Below are 19,549 nucleotides of genomic sequence, written 5' to 3'. Positions count from 1 at the left end.
TTACTTATTTTAGTACCCAACAAAATATTTATTCTGAAAATTATATCGGTTACCAAAGAGATATTGGAGAGCAACTAAATTTTCACTTTTGGCAGCCATTAGGCTCTCAAGTGCTGGTAACATTACACAGGAAATTTTTCTGTGTAAGGGAGGGAAGAAAAACAAGAATGGAGGAAGGAGAATAGGCTGGTGAAAAGATAAAATAAAATAAAAATCAGGGGAAGGGAAATTTGGAAGGATGAAAGGCAACCAGAACTTAAACATTTTCTATTCATTCCCAAATTCTGGACTCTAAAAAATTATGAAAAAGAGGAAAGGAGAAAAATATGGAGAGGAGGAAGTAGGGGACACCCCCCCCCCCCCAACAATCAATTGAAACCCTGATAAATAAACAAGCAGGGTGGCCATGAATCTTTCACCTCTCTGGAATTCAAGTTCTTCATTGACTGTGAACAAAGGGAAAATAATGACATGAGCAATCCACACAAACTAGAGCCAAGTTTTTAACTCCAAGATTCTGAATAGCTTAGTAAAAATGAACCAAAGCTACCATGCCCCCAACAGAAGTATGATGATTCATTATGATTCATGCTGGAGCATAAAACAACAAACAAAACAAACAAGGATTAGGAAACTAAAGAAGAATAGTCTTTTAAAAGCCTCAAAATTATGGTGCAAGTTTTTTTGTTGACTTCAAGTATGCTGCCTTTTGACAGAAGTAGTTCCCCATTCATTATAGTTATACTCACGACTTCTCTAACATTTCCTTTTGGTCTCTCCTGGCCAAATACGTACAGAGACGTGGTGACATGCTGCTTAGAGCTGGGCCTAAAAACTTCAGCTGACAATTTAAATTGGATGCCAGCTGTTTCCTGTGCTGTTTGTTGTTAATTTATAAACCCTTCAATACTTCTGCATAATCAATAAAAATATAACAAATGAAAAGTTGGATGCCTCATGCAGAACTGACCTGGTTATGAATTTGGTGCTATTAGCAGTGATCTTTCCATGATGCACAGTTTAAGTCTATCCTACTGGACACACAGATATTTTCAGGCTTTTGTTTTGTTTTTTGTATCTTTGACAACCAAAGGTGAAATCCTGGCCCCAGTGAAGATTCTGGAAATTTTGCCACTGATTTCAAAGATGACAGTATTTCACCCAAAGTCTTGACAACACCTATCTACCAAGCCACAGTTTTATTATTTTCTTCTTCATCCAAAATTTGTTCTGTACTTTGAAATAGAAGAACTATCCCATTCCCCAACTCTGATCTCAAGCATCCATGTTGCTTTGGGATTTGTTTCCTTGCAGTTTCACTCTGTTTGAGCTTGCTAAAGGAGACTTCAGTTATAACAGCCCACAGTTACATTTTGTTCTATTTTAACTGAGCATAAGAGAGAACCCAGGATGTTTCTTACAGACATATAGTTTTTTTTCTCTTCTCTTAACTTCCTGTACTGAGGGAACTGGGGTTATTTAGTCTGCAGAAGAGAAGAGTGAGGGGGAATTTGATAGCAGCCTTCAACTACCTGAAGGGGGGTTCCAAAGAGGATGGAGCTTGGCTGTTCTCAGTGGTGGTAGATGACAGAACAAGGAGCAATGGTCTCAAGTTGCAGTGGGGAAGATCTATGTTGGATATTAGTAAACACTATTTCACTAGGACGGTGGTGAAGCACTGGAATGGTTACCTAGGGAGGTGGTGGAATCTCCATCCTTAAAGGTGTTTAAGGCCCGGCTTGACAAAGCCTTGGCTGGGATGATTTAGTTGGTGTTGGTCCTGCTTTGAACAGGAGATTGGACTAAATGACCTCCTAAGGTCTCTTCCAACCCTAATATTCTATGATTTCCCTGCGCCACTTTCTCCTATATACAAGCACTGCTTACAAAATGCATTCTATTTAAAGAAACTTTTTTACACTGTTCATGAATGTTACACTTCCAACAATTATTGGAACCTGAATATTACAGATGGATCCAAGCCTCAACATTTGGATCTGAAACTTCCTCAAAGTTTATAGGTGTTCAGAGCGAGGGTTTTTGGTTCAGCAAGTACAGAGACATGAGCCATCTTTGATTTTGGCTCTGGTTGCATAATCAAACTGCTCCATAATTTGGAGATGGCATTGGAGTAGAGCTGATCAGATGTGGGGAGAAAGAAAATCAGATAATGAATGATGAAAAATAATCAGGTGTCAATGTGAACAGCTCAGGGGAAGGCTTTGCTCAGTATGCAACAACAGTAAAAAAAGCAAACCACATATTAGAGTGCGTAAACAATGGGATGGAAAATGCTAAAAATGTAATCGTCAATATATAAACTGATGAAATGCCAAAAAATACTGTGTCCAGTCCTGGTCCTCTGGGTAAAATTTTCACAAGTGCCTAAAACATCTAGGTGCTTTTGAAATGTTTACACTCAATCTCTAAAAGGAGTTCAATAGAGATGGTTCAGAGATGGACAATTATTAGGAGCATGGAAAGACTTCCATATGGAGAGAGAATAAAAAGAGTAGGCCTGTTTACTTTAGAGAGGTGAGGATCAATAAGGGGCATGATAGGGTTATACAGAACAATGAATTGAGGAGAGAAGGACAATCATGTGCACCTATTCACCCCTTCTAATAATCCAATAACAATAGGATAATCACTGAAACTGAAAGGTAGTAAATTTAAAACTGACGAAAGGAGATGCTATTTTTTTACATAATGCAGCATTATCCTATCAAACTCATTCCCACAAGATATCATTGAGGCCAAGAGCACAGTAGGATTCACAAATGGATTAGACATTTCTATGGATAATGGGAAAATCCAGTTACATAAGGAAAAGGAACACAAATAAATCCTCATGCTTTAGGGCATAAGCCTGCCTCTAACTTAGAAGAAATAGGAAGAAACTCCCCCTTCATTGTCTACTAAGAGGTTTCTTGCACTTTCCTCTTGAGCTTTTGGCCCTAGTCACTGCCTGAGCAAAAACATTGGATTAGGTGGATCACCGTTCTGACCCAGTATGCAAATTCCTCTATTCCTATGAATAAAGGCGTGAAATTTGTTGAATAACGTATTTGATGAAAACTCAACCAACTACACATCTGAGCTTTGGATTCTGTCCATTTCTACTGTTATTAATCATTATAAGTGTTAGCAGTTTGGATTTCCCCAGATCTTTTCCCTGCTATAGGTTCCAAGTGCTATTAACAACAATGGTAGGTTTGGAAGAAGCACTTGAATTCAGGATTCTAATCACAAATAGAAGTGTAGGTGGCAGAGGTTTCATGTGAAACTCTGTCATTGTTCCAACTCCAGCTGATGATCCATAGGTGGAGGTAAGATTCAGAATATTTGGCTGATTGTCTATATCATACTTGGCCTCTGAGCCTCTTGAGATTTGCAAATCACTACTTTTGATCCTTCTATCTCTGTTACTCTAATAAACAGTAATAGGAGTGCTGCATAGCTAATTGCCCATGTCATGCTGAAAATTCATCCCACAATTTACATTCAAGGTATTAAAAAGCCTTGAATTCCTTAGCAAGTGAGTGATTCCATGGTGATGAAATTGTGAAAAGCTGAGGTTCCGGGAATTTTGTAGTCAACCAAGTGTCCTGCGTGTGTGTGAAATTGTAGGCAATTATATTTGATCACTGCTGCAGAAGTTTTTGCTGAACATATTCAAATTTGCTATAGAAATTGGCCTGAAGTATTACAAAATTCCAGGGGCCCTGATTAAAGCAAATTGTGTCTACAATCTGTAGCGCTGCAGAAAGAGTCTTGAGTCCAGTGAGAGTTGTGCATGATTAGGAAATGTCAAGCATCAGAACAACAAGCAACAACAACAAATTAAAGAAATAAAATGTCTCAGAAAATATTACTTTTGAATTCCAAAGCAATCCAAAAGGGAGTAGCTAACAGGAGGGCAGAAAGGAAAAGAAAAGCATTAAAAATAATAAAGCAGAACCCAATGTGACTAGCAGGCAAACTAGCACATTCAAAATCCAGACAGGTAGAAAACATCCAGGATCAAACCTTAATGATTTTGCAATGGTTGATAACCTGCCAAGCAAAACTGCAATCTGCCTGCAACAGGGTTCCCACCCTTTCCTAGCACAGCACAGACATGATAAGCTTTTGTCCAAACTCACTCCTTTTCCTTAGAGACAAATCTTGAGTAGTAAAGCCCTGGGGCAGAAGTGTATTTACAGACAGCTCAACCTAGACTGTAGCATGAACTTTGTCCCAGGTTAGTTATTCCCTGGGTTTATCCCTGCAGGAATTCCTGTTAATCACTCTGGCTCTTTCTTAACTACTTCTCTCTGTGAGTTGGAGGTCTCTTCCTTACCTTTTTAATCTCTCTGAGCTGGAGATAATGAGACCTACTCTGGTCTAACTGCCAGGATAAGTCAGCAAAATAGTTCTTCACTTCCACAAAGGCGCCAAAAGCTTGACATCCACAGTACTCTTTCCATAGACCGTATCTGCCTGTATACTCTCTGCACACACATTTATTAATGAGGAGTTTCTTGTGGCACTGAGTAATTTCTATGTTGTAGCCTTGCCAATAAACCCAGAATCAGCCAAATTCTGGAATCTCAGTCACAGAGAACAGAGTACCTCTCACAGGATCATTCCAAGCAGAGTGGATGGAGTGTAGCAAAAGAAAGGGGGGTATGGGAGCTTCTGGGTCCTCCTTCACATGAAGATGAAAAGGAGCGCAACATAGACTCTCCCAACAACTTAGAGTCTATGAAAGATATATGGGAAGGAAAGAGTGATGATGATGATGAAATCTTCCTTTGTAGTATCATGTTGCTAGTATAGGTGTGAATATGGCATTGCTAAGATGATGTAATTATAGAGGCACCAGTCATAAATCCATATTAAGGTTGAGTTTTGCCCTTGAAGCAAGGATTCAACTTCTCTGTTATGGATGAAGAATATAGTGTCTTCTCCCCAAATTTACACGACTTACTCTTTGAGTAGAGAATTAATTTTCTGAGATTTTACAGGTAAATCTGTTTCTGAGTTTAAATGAATTTTTAAATGGATCCTGTAAGAAATTTAGCACCTTGCCAGGCTTTTTATGTCCCTAATAATCTCAGTAATTGAAGTTATGACATCCAGATGATCTTACCTCTCTTCTGTAATGGTACCATAAGTAAATAATAAACTAATCTCATCAGTTTAACCTAATCTGGATCAACAAACACTGAACTATTGTACTTATATAGTTATTACATAGTGTCTCTACAGGGTAGAGTTTGGGTGCCCTAGCTGTACATTTCCATATGTTTAAAAAAATTTAACCTTAACTTTGAATTATCTGTTGTAGAAATGCTTGTAGCTGGAATAATTAAAACATTCTTGGGGTTTTTTTAATCCTTAAATTGCTTATATGTACTCTCAACTTTAACTCCACTTTACTGTAGGGTTTTGTTTTGTTTTTTGTTCTAGCATATTAGTATGAGAGTAACTCTATTAAGTTTATATGGCCCCTTCCCTATATTACTAGAGCACCTTTAGCCCACCATGCTATGAGATCATTTCTCTAGGTATATTATTTCAGTTTTTACCCATCCTGGCACAAAATGGCATTTTATTTAGCTAACAAAATACAACTGTATGTACACCAAATCTGAGTCTGAGAAAATAAGACACTGATAATATGACTACTCTGCGAATAACATGTGGCACTATCTACAGTAAATTTAATGAAGGATAATAAATAACATTTTTAAGTATGTAGATATCTCTTGCCTTTTCTCCCAAAGGCTTAAAAGTGCTTTACAAACTGTGTACACACAGCTCCTCTGAAGTGCACCCCCCTTTCGGGTGGCTGGAGGCAGCCACACAGGTAACCAGCCCATTTCAGCATGGGGAGTGTGTGGGGGGGAAATATTAGTTTAGGAGAACAAGACAAACCTCTGTTCATAGGAGAAGTCCTGTGGGATAGTTAGAAAACATTGCTTGCAGGCAGACTGGTTTGTAAGCAGAAAGTTGCTGAAGAGAATGTTTTGGTTCGGATTACATTTTCTGTTTGGAGCCCATCTCTGTATTTATGGTCTCATCTGATAGGCCAGCTTGTCAAACAGCACAATACAGTACTTACCGTATCTATTTGAGGAAGATGAAGTGCTGTTTATACTGCCAGAGTCTGAACTTGTGACTCCAAGAAGTATCTCACATAATCCAAACCTGATGCCTTGATCACTGAGCTACAATCACCACCTAGTGCACACATGCCTATAGGTGTTGAGTATCTTCAACTCCTGTTGACTCCAATGGGAATTACATGCATTATTTAATATTCTTTCTGTGGTAGTAGTCAGAGGACAAAGCCAGGTCAGGGCTCATTGTTCTAAGTCCTGTACAGATTTACGGTACATTGCAGTTCCTGCCCCAAAGAACTCACCGCTGAGAGGACAAACAAATAACAGATGGATGAGACAAACAAGCAGAAGAGGACAGAGTACCAAAACAACAGGGGTTTAGCACAGAGTTGTGTGCTCAACTCTTAACCAGTCAGTAGCAGTAATCTCAGCTCACCACCTGCCTAGTTATAATCAGACGGCAGTTTTCTGTATGTGCTAATGGCAGAGTTGAGTTTTAAGGCAGGCTTTGAAGGAGAATAAGATGATGGCTGCCTCAAACTTAGGACATGCAGCACCTAGCAGGGGTGCTCAGCACCTCATAGGATCAGCCTCAACATAAAAGTCTCACACACACACACACCAACTTATGCTGTACATGTTAAATATTTCCATACATCTACATATGTAAATTGTTTGCAAGAGCCAGAAACTGGAGGCATTTCTATGGCTGGAGGAGTTTCATAAAAGAAACTACAGCAACCCTCCTAAGTCTACTGGAGAAGCAATCAGCAGTCTGATATATCCACTCTGGCAGTTTTTCCTTGCTTTCTTCTGCCTCACGCTAACCATTTGATTTCATATGGAAATTGGTATATGAAAAAGACATCCGCATACTGTCCACAAAATACCAAATTAAAACTATAGTGCATGTTGCATTGTGCTGATTCAGTTCTGACTGTAGGAAGCGAAAGCGAACTGCCTTGCCAGTGGTTTCCCTAATTTTTTATTTCTTTTGCACTCAGAAAACATGTACTTTTTGTCCTGTTTTCGGTAAGTTATTACTATGTATTTTCAGTGCAGACTGCTTTCTGGGGCACATTTTAAATATTACATTCGGTTAATAAGTAACAATATAGTAGGTCAGAAACCATATGTCAATTGTTTGCTTAAAGGTGTATAGTGCTTATAGGTGCTCAATTTCCTGGGTGCATCATAAGAATAAAAACAAATCAATAAATGTTGGCAATCCTGAACAGCAAGTCAGTCTAATCTTGCCTACCTTTACCTGACAACAGAACTAATAGCCCCAGCTACATGCCCAAAACAAGGAAATCCATCAGACTCACCTATGGCATGATACATAACTATTATATAATATTATAATAAAGTAGAGCTGTCAAGCGATTTAAAAAATTAATCGTGATTAATCGCATGATTAAAAAAATAATCACGATTAATCACACTATTAAACAATAATAGAATACCATTTATTTAAATATTTTGGATGCTTTCTACATTTTCAAATATATTGATTTCAATTACAACACAGAATACAAAGTGCACAGTGCTCATATTATGTTTATTTTTATTACAAATATTTGTGCTGTAAAAAACAAAAGAAATAGTATTTTTCAATTCACCTCATACAAGTACTGTAATACAATCTCTTTATTATGAAAATTGAACTTACAAATGTAGAATTATGTACAAAAAATAACTGTATTCAAAAATAAAACAATGTAAAACTTTAGAGCCTACATGTCCACTCAGTCCTACTTCTTGTTCAGCCAGTCACTCAGACAAAAAAGTTTGTCTACATGTGCAGGAGATAATGCTGCCCACTTCTTATTTACAATGTCACCTGAAAGTGAGCACAGGCGTTCACATGGCGCTGTTGTAGCCAGCGTCACAAGATAATTACGTGCCAGATGTGCTAAAGATTCATATGTCCCTTCATCTTCAACCATCATTCCAGAGAACATGCATCCATGCTGATGACTGGTTCCGCTCAATAATGATCCAAAGCAGTGCAGACCAACACATATTCATTTTCATCATCTAAGTCAGATGCCAAGCAAAAAAGTCAGATGCCAAGCAAAAGGTTGATTTTCTTTTTTTGTGGCTTGGGTTCTGCAGTTTCTGCATCAAAGTGTTGCTCTTTTAAGACTTCTGAAAGGACGCTCCACACCTCGTCCCTCTCAGAATTTGGAAGGCATTTCAGATTCTAAAACCTTGGGTCAAGTGCTGTAGCTATCTTTAGAAATCTCACATTGGTACCTGCTTTGTGTTTTGTCAAATCTGCAACGAAAATGTTCTTAAAGTCAACAACATGTGCTGGGTCACTATCCGAGACCGCTATAATATGAAATACATGGCTGAATTCAAGTGAAACAGAGCAGGAGACATACTATTCTCCCCCCAAGGAGTTCAGTCAAAATTTAATTAACGCATTATTTTTTTAAGTAGCATCATCAACATGGAAACATGTCCTCTGGAATGGTGGCCAAAGCATGAAGGAGCATACAAATGATTAGCATATCTAGCACATAAATACCTTGCAATGCCAGCTACAAAAGTGCCATGCAAACACCTGTTCTCACTTTCAGGTGACATTGTAAATAAGAAACCGGCAGCATTATCTCCCATAAATATAAGCAAACTTGTTTGTCTTAGCGATTGGCTGAATAAGAAGTAGGACTAAGTGGACTTGTAGGCACTAAAGTTTTATGTTGTTTTGTTTTTGAGTGCAGTTATGTAACAAAAAAAAATCTACATTTGTAAGTTGCATTTTCACGATAAAGAGATTGCACTATAGTACTTGTATCAGGTGAACTGAAAAATACTATTTCTTTTATCATTTTTACAGTGCAAATAATTGTAATAAAAATAATATAAAGTGAGCACTGTATACTTTGTATTCTGTGTTATAATTGAAATCAATATACTTGAAAATATAGAAAACCATCAAAAATATTGAATAAATTTCAATTGGTATTCTATTGTTTAACAGTTCGATTAAAACTGCAATTAATCGTGATTAATTTGTTTAATCGCGATTAATTTTTTGAGTCAATCTTGTGAGTTAACTGTGGTTAATCGATGGCCCTATAATAAAGTCTAAGCATCTAGCTCCCATTCAAGTACCTATCTTGGCCAGGGAGTGAAAGGAGACTAAAGAATCCTTCATAAAATGGATATGCTGCAGTGAGAATCATCATCAGCATACTAATTATAGGTATACTATGAGTATTTTGGGCTATCATACACAATTAAATCTCCACAAGCATAGTTCTTGATGCAAGATGAGCAACTGACACTGGACGTCTCTGAATGAGCAGAGACTTTCTAGAGCAGCCTCATTCTCTTTTGCCTGGTCCCATAGGCATTTCAGTCATATCAAAGACTACTGAAATGGCTAATAAAATCAGCATGGATACTTGACCCTGTCTATCACCAGAAGTAGACCATTAAACAAAGATCTGAATTAAATCTCTATATTTCAACTAAAAATAGGATGAACCTACAGGCTCAGAGCTGTGGGTTCTACACATAATTCTGGTGACCTCCAGTGGGAGAGCTGCAGGATTGAACCCTATAGCAATTCAGGAAATACTTGATATCAAATTCCCCTTGTAAACTTCTTTACTCACATCATTATCCTTATTGATTTATTGCAAAAAAAATTTAAACTATTCCTTTGTTTTATTTTAAAATTTTTAAACAAATTGAAGCAAAGAGAAATAAGGAACACTAGAAGACAAGGATGCAACAAATCAGCATGAATGGATAAAAATAATATAATAAAACTCAGCACTTAGCAAACAAGAGAATTATTTTCATGTAACAGATCAAAAATTAGAGAATTAGTCAAGCTGTTGTTTGCTATCTAATGCAAACACCATTACAAAAGCCAACCGGTGTTTCATACCATCTGCAAATGATACATTATCATCCAGCACTATGGTTTTATGATATTCATAGTATTGCTCTTCCATTTTGTTCTTGTCCTTTCAAAGGACACGGGAGAATGTTTCCACAATGTTAATGTTTTATCACTGCAACTATTGGCATGTTTACATTTCAACAGCAACAGCTCTATTATCACTGCTACCATACAGATCGAGGGTACCAAGAGTGTCTAGGACTGTTTGTTATTGTTATCATGATACAGAGTTTCTCAATGATGAATTTTCACAATCTCCCATTGTAATGTTTACTGGTTAGTGCACAGAGAGTGTATGTGTTCCCCGGCCTTCTGCTGGATGGAATGGCACACCTCCTCAAGTGTATGTGATCAAATCTGCTCTAGTTACCTACCTGCAGTGTATATAAGCACCAGTATGCAAAGGGATAGGTTACAAGTGCATATGGAAACTTGCGTCTCTTTGCGCATCCAGGTCTGAGACAGATCAATCTTAGCACCAGTCTACACTTAAAACTTAGGTTGACTTAGCTATATTGCTCAGGGGTATGAAAAAGTCACACCCCATGAGACATAGCTAAGCCAGCCTCAACTCTTGTGTAGACACTGCTAGGTTGACAGAAGAATTCTTCCATTGACCTAGCTACCACTTCTGGAGTGAGTAGATTTACTACAGTGAGAAAAACATCTTCCATTGCTATAGCAGGTGTTTACACTACAGCAGCAAAGCTGCAGTTGTGCTGCTGTAGTGCAACTATACCCTTAGTCACCATGCACCCCTGGGGGGTTTATTCAACCCCAAAGGGAAGGCTGTAGGCCTCCTCTCTGTATCCTTTCATGGACAAAGAAGCAAGTTTGTTTCAGAGGGATGGTGCAGTGTTACCACACCTCTGGGACTCTGGAGAGATCAGTGAGTGGCTGCACCCCCAAAAGCACCACTTTTCCCTGAGCTTTCCATGGGTCAATGTGGCTCCATATCATCACTAATGCAGGCCAACAGCTGCAGTCCACAATTTGATATAAGCCCTAGTACTACTACAGCTAATAGACTCTTTTGTTTAGCCCAAGTGATTGGAACCTGTGTTTCTGGCACAGAAGTTCCTGAGTTCCATTTCCACTGATAACTATGAAGTCTTTTGCAGGCATGGAGTCATTACATTTCATTGGGGAGAGACACCAATTCTACCTGTGTTATAGTCCAGTGCTTAAAGTAGCTTGAGATGGTGTCATGGTGTTCTCTATGCTAAATGATGCACCCACACCAGTGTAAAGCAAGGCAAAGTTTGCATGCTTCATGTACTGAAAATTAATCTCTTTTACAAATAAAATAAATTAAGGTGAGTAGTGCTGTTCCACTGGTAGCACATCTCTACAATAAATCATGTGCTTCTTGTACCTTGTTACTGACACATCTAATATATTGTTCCATTTTTCTTTTTTGTACTTTAAAAAAAAAGACATTCTGTAAACTCTAATTTAATCATAAACACTTTAAGGCATTTAAACTCATAATTAAAAAACCCTGCTGCTCAAATTACCTTGCACAACAGCCACATAAGACAGTCAGTTATTTTCTGGTAAAACATGGGCCCTCTGCTACAATTCTTACTGATGTGAGTAACTCTGTTGAAGACAATAAGTCAACTTATGTGAACACTCCTATGAGTAAGAGTTGCAAGATCACACCCCATATTTGTGTAGCTCTGTCTGTCTACATATCCTTATTTTCATCACTTTTTGCATACAATTTACCTAGCAAATTGCCTTAGTACATTGCCTTAATACATGCAGATATCTGCTCTTTTCAACTCTTATAAATATGATTCTTCTGGACATGAAATAAAAAGATTGTTTTCTTCATTTTGACAGGTATGGCAAAGTACATCAAAAGCAGAATATGCACCAAAACAATCAATATTTTCACAAGACAAAGTTAATAACATTTTGGCCTCTCATCTTAGACACTGATTATTTCCAATTCTTTTTATTATGAAAAATTCTACTTAGTGAGTTGACTTGTGAGTTCTATTGGAATAATGTAAATACTATTTTAAATACTGAGATTTTTTTCATTGCTCAATCAAGACTATGGAAAATGTTGCAGTTGCAGTGGTGTTGAGTAACAAATAAAAACTTTCTTCCTTACGCTAATGGAAACAGATGCCAAACACTGCTTCCTCACTGTTACGTGTTTTACATGCACAGCATCTGTCATTTCTTTACTTAGAAAAATAAAATTCATTACTAACTTTGCTTTCAACTAATTTATGCTACATCAGTATAGTTTATGTAATCTATAAGAATGTTACACTGTTCACTATTTCTATTCCCAGATAACACAAAAATGTGTTTTACTGCACAAAGCAGCAACAATACAAGGTGTACATAAATATGCAACTTAAAGCAGAGAACCAAAATACCTTCTGCGGAGTACTATTCTGATTTCTTTTGGCCTCTCCAGTTTGATACTGTGTTACATGAGTCTTTCTTTTGCTTGCAAGAAACCAGATATTGGATCAAAGATTTATTTTTTTGTTTAAATCTTATTAGGATTTGACTGTCAGGAGAAATTTATTTTAATAATGCAGACCAATTTTTAGAAGTTTTGATTTTAACTTTTAAAGACAATTACTGTTACATCTTTTCTAGGGTTAAAACAATGTGCAGAATTGTGAGTCATCAGTATTATCATTTTTATGCTTTTTTAAATCTATTTTAAAATAAAAAGAAGGCAAGCTATTCAACATTCCTTCGCAAGACACAGAAAAACATTGCACATTACATTTGCCATGAAATATACAACAGTTTCCAACTAATTTGGAAAAGCTCAACTTGTACAAACTTACCAAAGCAACATTCTTTCTCCAAAGAGGAGTTGTTTATGGTAAAGTAAATTTGAGACACAAAAGGCTTGGGTTCCTGGGTCCATTTTGTATAAGGTTTAGCTTTTAAATCCATCTGAATGTGATCTGTACAGTTCAGAAACATGGATTTCCTTTCTCCAGAAGGCATACTTGTGATCTCTAGTCTGTTTCTGTTGAAATGTTTTATGGCCTTGTTCTGACTAGGCCAGCGGCCACTTGTTGCAATGGTAACAGGAAAAGCCAGGATCTGCCTTCTCAGTCGACAGGCATGAATAATTAATGGATTTTCACCTCCCATCATTAGCATTCCATTCAAGCAACACAAATGAAGCGATTCATTTCTTCTTTTGTCTTCAAAAAAAAGCTCACTGGATTAATGAGGGTTATCTGTGAAGATAAAACCTGGGTCTGCTGATTTATTTAGTCTGATTAGTTAGTATTTGTGTCTCTAAATGCAGGCTTTATAGACAACATATACATTGTCAGTGAATTTCCAACCTTATTCAGGCAGGCGCTGGTACATTCAGCTACAGCAACAATATCTGGCTGCAGCACATGAATGTTTCATTTTCTTGACTTTAATATTTAAGCTGGTGTTCTTTGTTTCTGAGTGCCTTCTTGAGCAAAGTTAAGAACAGATCTAGAGGCATAATGCTTGCACATGTTTCTCTAATGATCTCTTGGTCTGTTAGATAACACTTGTTTTCAAAATCTTCCAATCTTAATGTAAATGAGTGGGGAAAAAAAACTGCAAAGAAAAATATCAGCTTTCAAAAAGTGATATTTTGGAGGTCATTTATTCCATTTTGACAATTTCATTTTCATCTAAAATGTCAGTGATAAAATAATACTAACATTGATGTTTGTCAATCATTCCAATAAACAAGAGAAGTTCCTATCACTGCTCTCTGGGTCCTGTTCAAGAGACTGATTAGGGAAATTACAATGTAATCCGTCTACTTCACCTATATTATATGTGGGTCAGCAGCAGCTTCTGCTTTATTGTGTTTGAAAGCTGCAGAGATGTTGAGTAGCATTCGCATTACAATATGGCCCCTATACCCATTGCTCTGAGGACGTCATCTTTTACTGCCACTAGTGCTGTTGACAGTTCAATAGCTAATTCTTTACATTGCAACTATTGTATTATTGTCACTACATTATTTATTCGGACTGGTACCTTCTCTACAAGATTTTAAACAAACAGGATGACACAGGATTAACCTATGGTATACTCACAAAGGTTTTCCTTCCTATCAGAACTCATGTTAGCAAACTAAAGGAGTTTGTAGGTAAGATCTCATGGAAAGCAAGTCTAGGGGGGAAAACATTTCAAGAGAGTTGGCAGTTTCTCAAAGAGACATTATTAAGGGCACAAGAGCAAACTATCCCACTGTGTAGGAAAGATAGGCAGTATGGCAAGAGACCACCCTGGCTTAGCCAGGAGATCTTCAATGGTCTGAAACTCAAAAAGGAATCCTACAAAAAGTGGAAACTAGGTCAAATTTCAAAGGATGAATATACACAAATAACACAAGTATGTAGGGACAAAATTCAAAAGGCCAAGGCACAAAATGAGATTCAACTAGCTAGAGACCTAAAGGGTAACAAGAAAACACGGCCGCCCAGAGGGCCCCGCAGGGCCCCCCTGAGAATATAGTATTCTATAGTATTGCAACTTTTTTTTATGGAAGGGGCCCCCAAAATTGCTTTGCCCCAGGCCCCCTGAATCCTCTGGGTGGCCCTGCAAGAAAATATTCTATAATTACACTGGAAGCAAGAGGAAGACCAAGGACAGAGTAGGCCCATTATTCAAGGGAGCAGGGAGAACAATAACATAAAATGTGTAAATGGCAGAAGTGCTAAATGACTTTTTTGTTCTAGTTTCCCCCAAAAAAGTTAGCAGCAATTGGGCATCTAACATAGTGAATGCTAGTGAAAATGAGGTTGGATCAGCGGCTAAAATAGGAAAAGAAAAAATTAAAAATTACTTAGACAAATTAGATGTCTTCAAGTCACCAGGGCCTGATGGAATACATCCTAGAATACTCAAGGAGCTGACTGAGGAGTTATCTGAGCCATTAGCAATTATCTTCAAAAAGTCATGGAAGATGGGAGAGATTCAGAGGACTGGAAATGGGCAAATATAGTGCCTGTCTATAAAAAGGGAAATAAGGACAATCCGAGGAATTACAGACCAGTCAGCTTAACTTCAGAACCCGGAAAGATAATGGAGTAAATAATTAAGCAATCAATTTGTAAACACCTAGAAGACAATAAGGTGATAAGTAACAGTCAGCATTAATTTGTCAAGAACAAATCACATCAAACCAACCTAATAGCTTTCTTCAACAGGGTAACAAGCCTTCTGGATAGGTAGGAAGGAGTAGATTTGGTATATCTTGACTTTAGTGAGGCTTTTGATACTATCTCAGATGACCTTGTAATAAACAAGAGAAATATGACCTACATGGAGCTACTGTAAGATGGGTGCATAAATGGTTGGAAAACCATACCCAGAGAGTAGTTATCAGTAGTTCACAGTCATGCTGGAAGGGCATGGGGTCTCACAGTGACAGGGCCGGCTCCAGGGTTTTTGCCGCCCCAAGCGGCGCAAAAAAAAAAAAAAAAAAAAAAAAAGCCGCGATCGTGATCTGCGGCGGCAATTCGGCGGGAGGTCCTTCGCTCCCAGCGAGAGTGAGGGACCATCCACCGAATTGCCGCCGAACAGCTGGACCTGCCGCCCCTCTCCGGAGTGGCCGCCCCAAGCACCTGCTTGGCAAGCTGGTGCCTGGAGCCGGCCCTGCAGAGTGATCAGTTATGTGTCCGGTTCTGTTCAATATCTTCATCAGTGATTTAGAAAATGGCAGACAGAGTACATTTATAAAGTTTGTGGACAATATCAAGCTGGGAGGGGTTGGAAGTGCTTTGGAGGATAGGATTAAAATTCAAAATGATCTGGACAAACTGGAAAAATGGTCTGAAGTAAATAGGATGAAATTCAATAAGGACAAATGCAAAGTACTCCATTTAGGAAGGAACAATCAGTTGCACACATGCAAAATGGGAAATGACTGCCTAGGAAGAAGTACTGCAGAAAGGTGTCTGGGGGTCATAGTGGATCACAAGCTAAATATGAGTGAACAGTGTAACACTGTTGCAAAAAAAGCAAACATCATTCTGGGATACATCAGCAGGAGTGTTGTAAGCAAGACACGAGAAGTAATTCTTCTGCTCTACTGCATGTTGATTAGGCCTCAACTGGAGCGTTGTTTCCAGTTCTGGGTGCCACATTTCAGGAAAGATGTGGACAAACTGTAGAAAGTCCAGAGAAGAGGAACAAAAATGATTAAAGGTCTAGAAAACATGACCTATGAAGAAAGATTGAAAAAAAAAATGCATTTGTTTAGTCTGGAGAAGAGAAGACTGAGGGGTGACATGCTAACAGTTTTCAAGTACATAAAAGGTTGTTACAAGGAGGAGGGAGAAAAATTGTTCTTCTTAATCTCTGAGGATAGGACAAGAAGCAATGGGCTTAAATTGCAGCAAGGGAGGTTTAGGTTGGACGTTAGGAAAAACTTCCTGTCAGGGTGGTTAAGCACTGGAATAAGTTGCCTAGGAAGTTGTGGAATCTCCATGATTGGAGATTTTTAAAAGCAGGTTAGAGAAACATCTATCAGGCATGATCTAGATCCCCTACCATGAGAGCAGGGGACTGGACTGGATGACCTCTCGGGGTCCCTTCCAGTCCTGCAATTCTATGATTCTATACTGAAAGGGTCACAAAAATGCTACCCCCACCAAGGATTTCGCTAAGATCAAAGAGACAGTATTCAGTGCAAAACAAAGATATGTAGTTTTATACTGTATAGTTCATAAATTATATTTGTACAAATGTATCAATCACCAAAATCCACATACTTCAGTTTTACCATATTAAAATTGTAACCTATATATATATATATTTACTTCTAGAGTACCGTATATACTCGAACATAAGCCGATTTATAAGCTGACTCCCCCAAGATGGATAAGTAAAAATGGAAAAAAATGTATAACCCGTTCATAAGCCGACCCTATAATTCAGGGATCAGCAAACTTTGGCTCCCGGGCCATCAGAATAAGCCGCTGGCAGGCCGAGATGGTTTGTTTACCTTGAGCGTCCGCAGGCACGGAGGTAAACCTAAGTAAACAAAGTGTCCCGACGCGCCAGCTGCTTGCCCTGACGGGTCAGGACACCAACTGGTGGGGAAATTTTGGGGGGAGGAAAAGCTGGGAGTCAGGGAGTAACCCCTGTGACCACCACCCACATACCCCACCCCTAGCCCGGGATCCCCACACTCTCCCCATCCCATCCCTTCCCACCTTATCTGAGAAGACCAGGGGAGGATGTCTCTGACCTGGCTGGAGCTGCTCCAGCAGGCTGGGCAGCGCCACCGCAACCTGCTCTGGCGGGCCAAACCGGGCAGCGCGGCCGCAGCATGTTCCAGCGGGCTGGGGCGGGCGGCATGGCCACAGCGTGCTCTGGCGGCATGGCCACAGCCTGCTCTGGGGGGCAGGGCCGAATGGAACAGCTGCAGCCTGCCAGCCCCGGAGCTGCAGCTGCTTCGGAGGCTTGGGGGAGAGCAGCGTGGCCAGAAGCAGAGAGACTCTGGCCCCGCCTCTTCCCTTCTGGCTGTGCTGCCTCTCTTTGCTCCCTCTGTTGTGGGGAGGGGCTGTGTCCCACCTCTCCCTCTCTATACCCTTTCATAAGCCGCTCCCCTTCTCTGGTGCTTCTCTTTTTTACTAAAAAAATTTGGCTTATGAATGAGTACATACAGTATATCTAGAACATATTAAATTATAGCATAAATTTTGAAATGGTTTGTACGTGTTTCAGATTTTTCATAGTTAAATATATATTTTATATAATAGTACCTAGAGAAAATATATTTTGTGTTTATGGAGAGAAAGGGTGATAATTTGACTACAGAACAGGTTTGGGAGTAAGGAGATCCGGGACCGAATGTCTACTGGCATCTTCAAAGTAGCTATCACTATAGTATCTAGTTGCTGTAGTTCAATTGCAGAAAATCAGTGAGATGTAGACAGCAAGTCAGTCAATCAATCAATTCTCCATCCTACCCTCTGGTTTACCCATCATTGCTAGCTGCCTTTCAGTGTGTGGCCTGTTTTTTCCCCTTTACTTCTCTGGTTCTTTGACAAAGCCATGGACTCATTGCTGAGAAGGACCTAGCAACAGTTCCCTCAGATCCTTGACTAAGGGAGCTTCAGTATAACAAACTAGCTGTTTATAGATACTGTGATGAGTTGTGATAGTGAGATAGTATAGGCGTATCCCTTTAAGGCTTTGTAGATCAATAGCAGTGCAAAGCCTTGATTTACAATGGGGTTATGCATTCTACTGCGACATTGTTTCCCATTTGTATTTTTAAAATACCAGAAAAAACAAAGTATTTTTAAAATGTCAAGCTGTGAAACAAATGACAAAAGCTAGAAAATTCAAAGATAATGCTGATTCCTTAACTCGAGCCATTAACTCAGGAGCACGTCTTAAGCCTAGAACGGCAGCATTTAATTGAACTTCCAAGCTTTTGTTGGTTTGTGTCTTGCCTAAACATTTTGCACATTTAGGGGGCACATATTGATACATTATTTTGTAAGCTGGTGGGCAGATACACCACCCAAGGAAGATAAAATAAAGCCCAAACTATAGTTCAGTCCAAGGTTCTTTGCTCAGATCTGGTTTACTACAAAAGGATTCAAAGCAAGTGCAAAGAAACTCAAAATACTTGATTCTAGCCAGCAGAGGTATTTCCATCTTTTTCCAAGCTAGAAAAGGAGAGGACACACCCTTCCAGGGTGTCCTACCTGGTCCCCATTGAGGGGCTTCCTTCAGGGTCTTACCTGAACACTCAACTTCACAAGACCGAGTCAACAGCATTCCTTTATAGAGTTTCCAACAGGCAGACACATGACTCTGCCAGCTCATTGCTATCATCCTGTGCCTATTCTGGAGACTACAGTTCCCATTAACCCCCATGCTTACAGGGGCTGTATTCCCGCAACAAGCTCACTGGCTGTGCCTACACTTACATATATCGATACATAATTTTTGCAGCAACAAGTTATTTACCCCCTAGAGTGCAAAGCCTCCTTTGGATAGATGATAGATGGGTTTAGTAGCATCACCTTGGGGACTGGTATGATAATTCCTATTATAAGACTCTGTTTTCAATTGCTTATAACTTTGCCAAACTTTAAGCCTTTGAGCTGAAGTTTTCCATGTCACGTGGCTGCCTTAGGTTGAATTTGGGGGGGGGGGGGGGAATTTCAGCCAAACTGGCTCAGCTGTTTCTAAGAATGAGTTTAGCAAAAGAACCATCATTTTGCCCAAGTTTAAAAATTCTGGAAACTATTTCCTTCAGAAGCTCTAGTGCCCCCATGCTATGGAGCAAGTACTTGAAATTTGGCATGGGGTCACTGTTGTGCCAGGTATGTGCCTTTTGCTCTCCATGGTAAAAGTCAGCCAAACTTTAGCCAAGTCATAAGCCTTTGAAAAAGTCAGTTCACATGTGGCCAGTAGAAACTTGCTGCAGATTAGCGCTAAAGTCCCTGAAGATTCCATCTACAGAAGCAACCTTAATTCTGGCATTTCTTAACTTTTGAGT

The 19,549-nt window shown here is 39.1% G+C and overlaps 1 protein-coding gene across 3 annotated transcripts in view; it reads right to left on the bottom strand.

Moving 5' to 3' along the window:
• Positions 1–19,549, bottom strand: part of C7H10orf90 (chromosome 7 C10orf90 homolog) — a 182,281-nt gene that overhangs the window by 86,967 nt on the left and 75,765 nt on the right. The window contains exon 1 of one of the 3 annotated variants that reach the window (XM_034776240.1): positions 12,861–13,459. The exons of the other annotated variants lie outside the window; for them this stretch is intronic. Coding sequence (XP_034632131.1) covers positions 12,861–13,185 — 325 coding nt within the window. The 5' untranslated portion in view covers positions 13,186–13,459. Of the gene's footprint in view, positions 1–12,860; positions 13,460–19,549 lie in introns of those variants that run through there. 3 annotated transcript variants of the gene reach the window in all.

This window comes from Trachemys scripta, chromosome 7, assembly GCF_013100865.1.
Source record: "Trachemys scripta elegans isolate TJP31775 chromosome 7, CAS_Tse_1.0, whole genome shotgun sequence".
NCBI lineage: Eukaryota > Metazoa > Chordata > Testudines > Emydidae > Trachemys > Trachemys scripta.
Note: the sequence above shows the minus strand (reverse complement) of the source record. Positions and strands in the feature narration are given on the sequence as shown.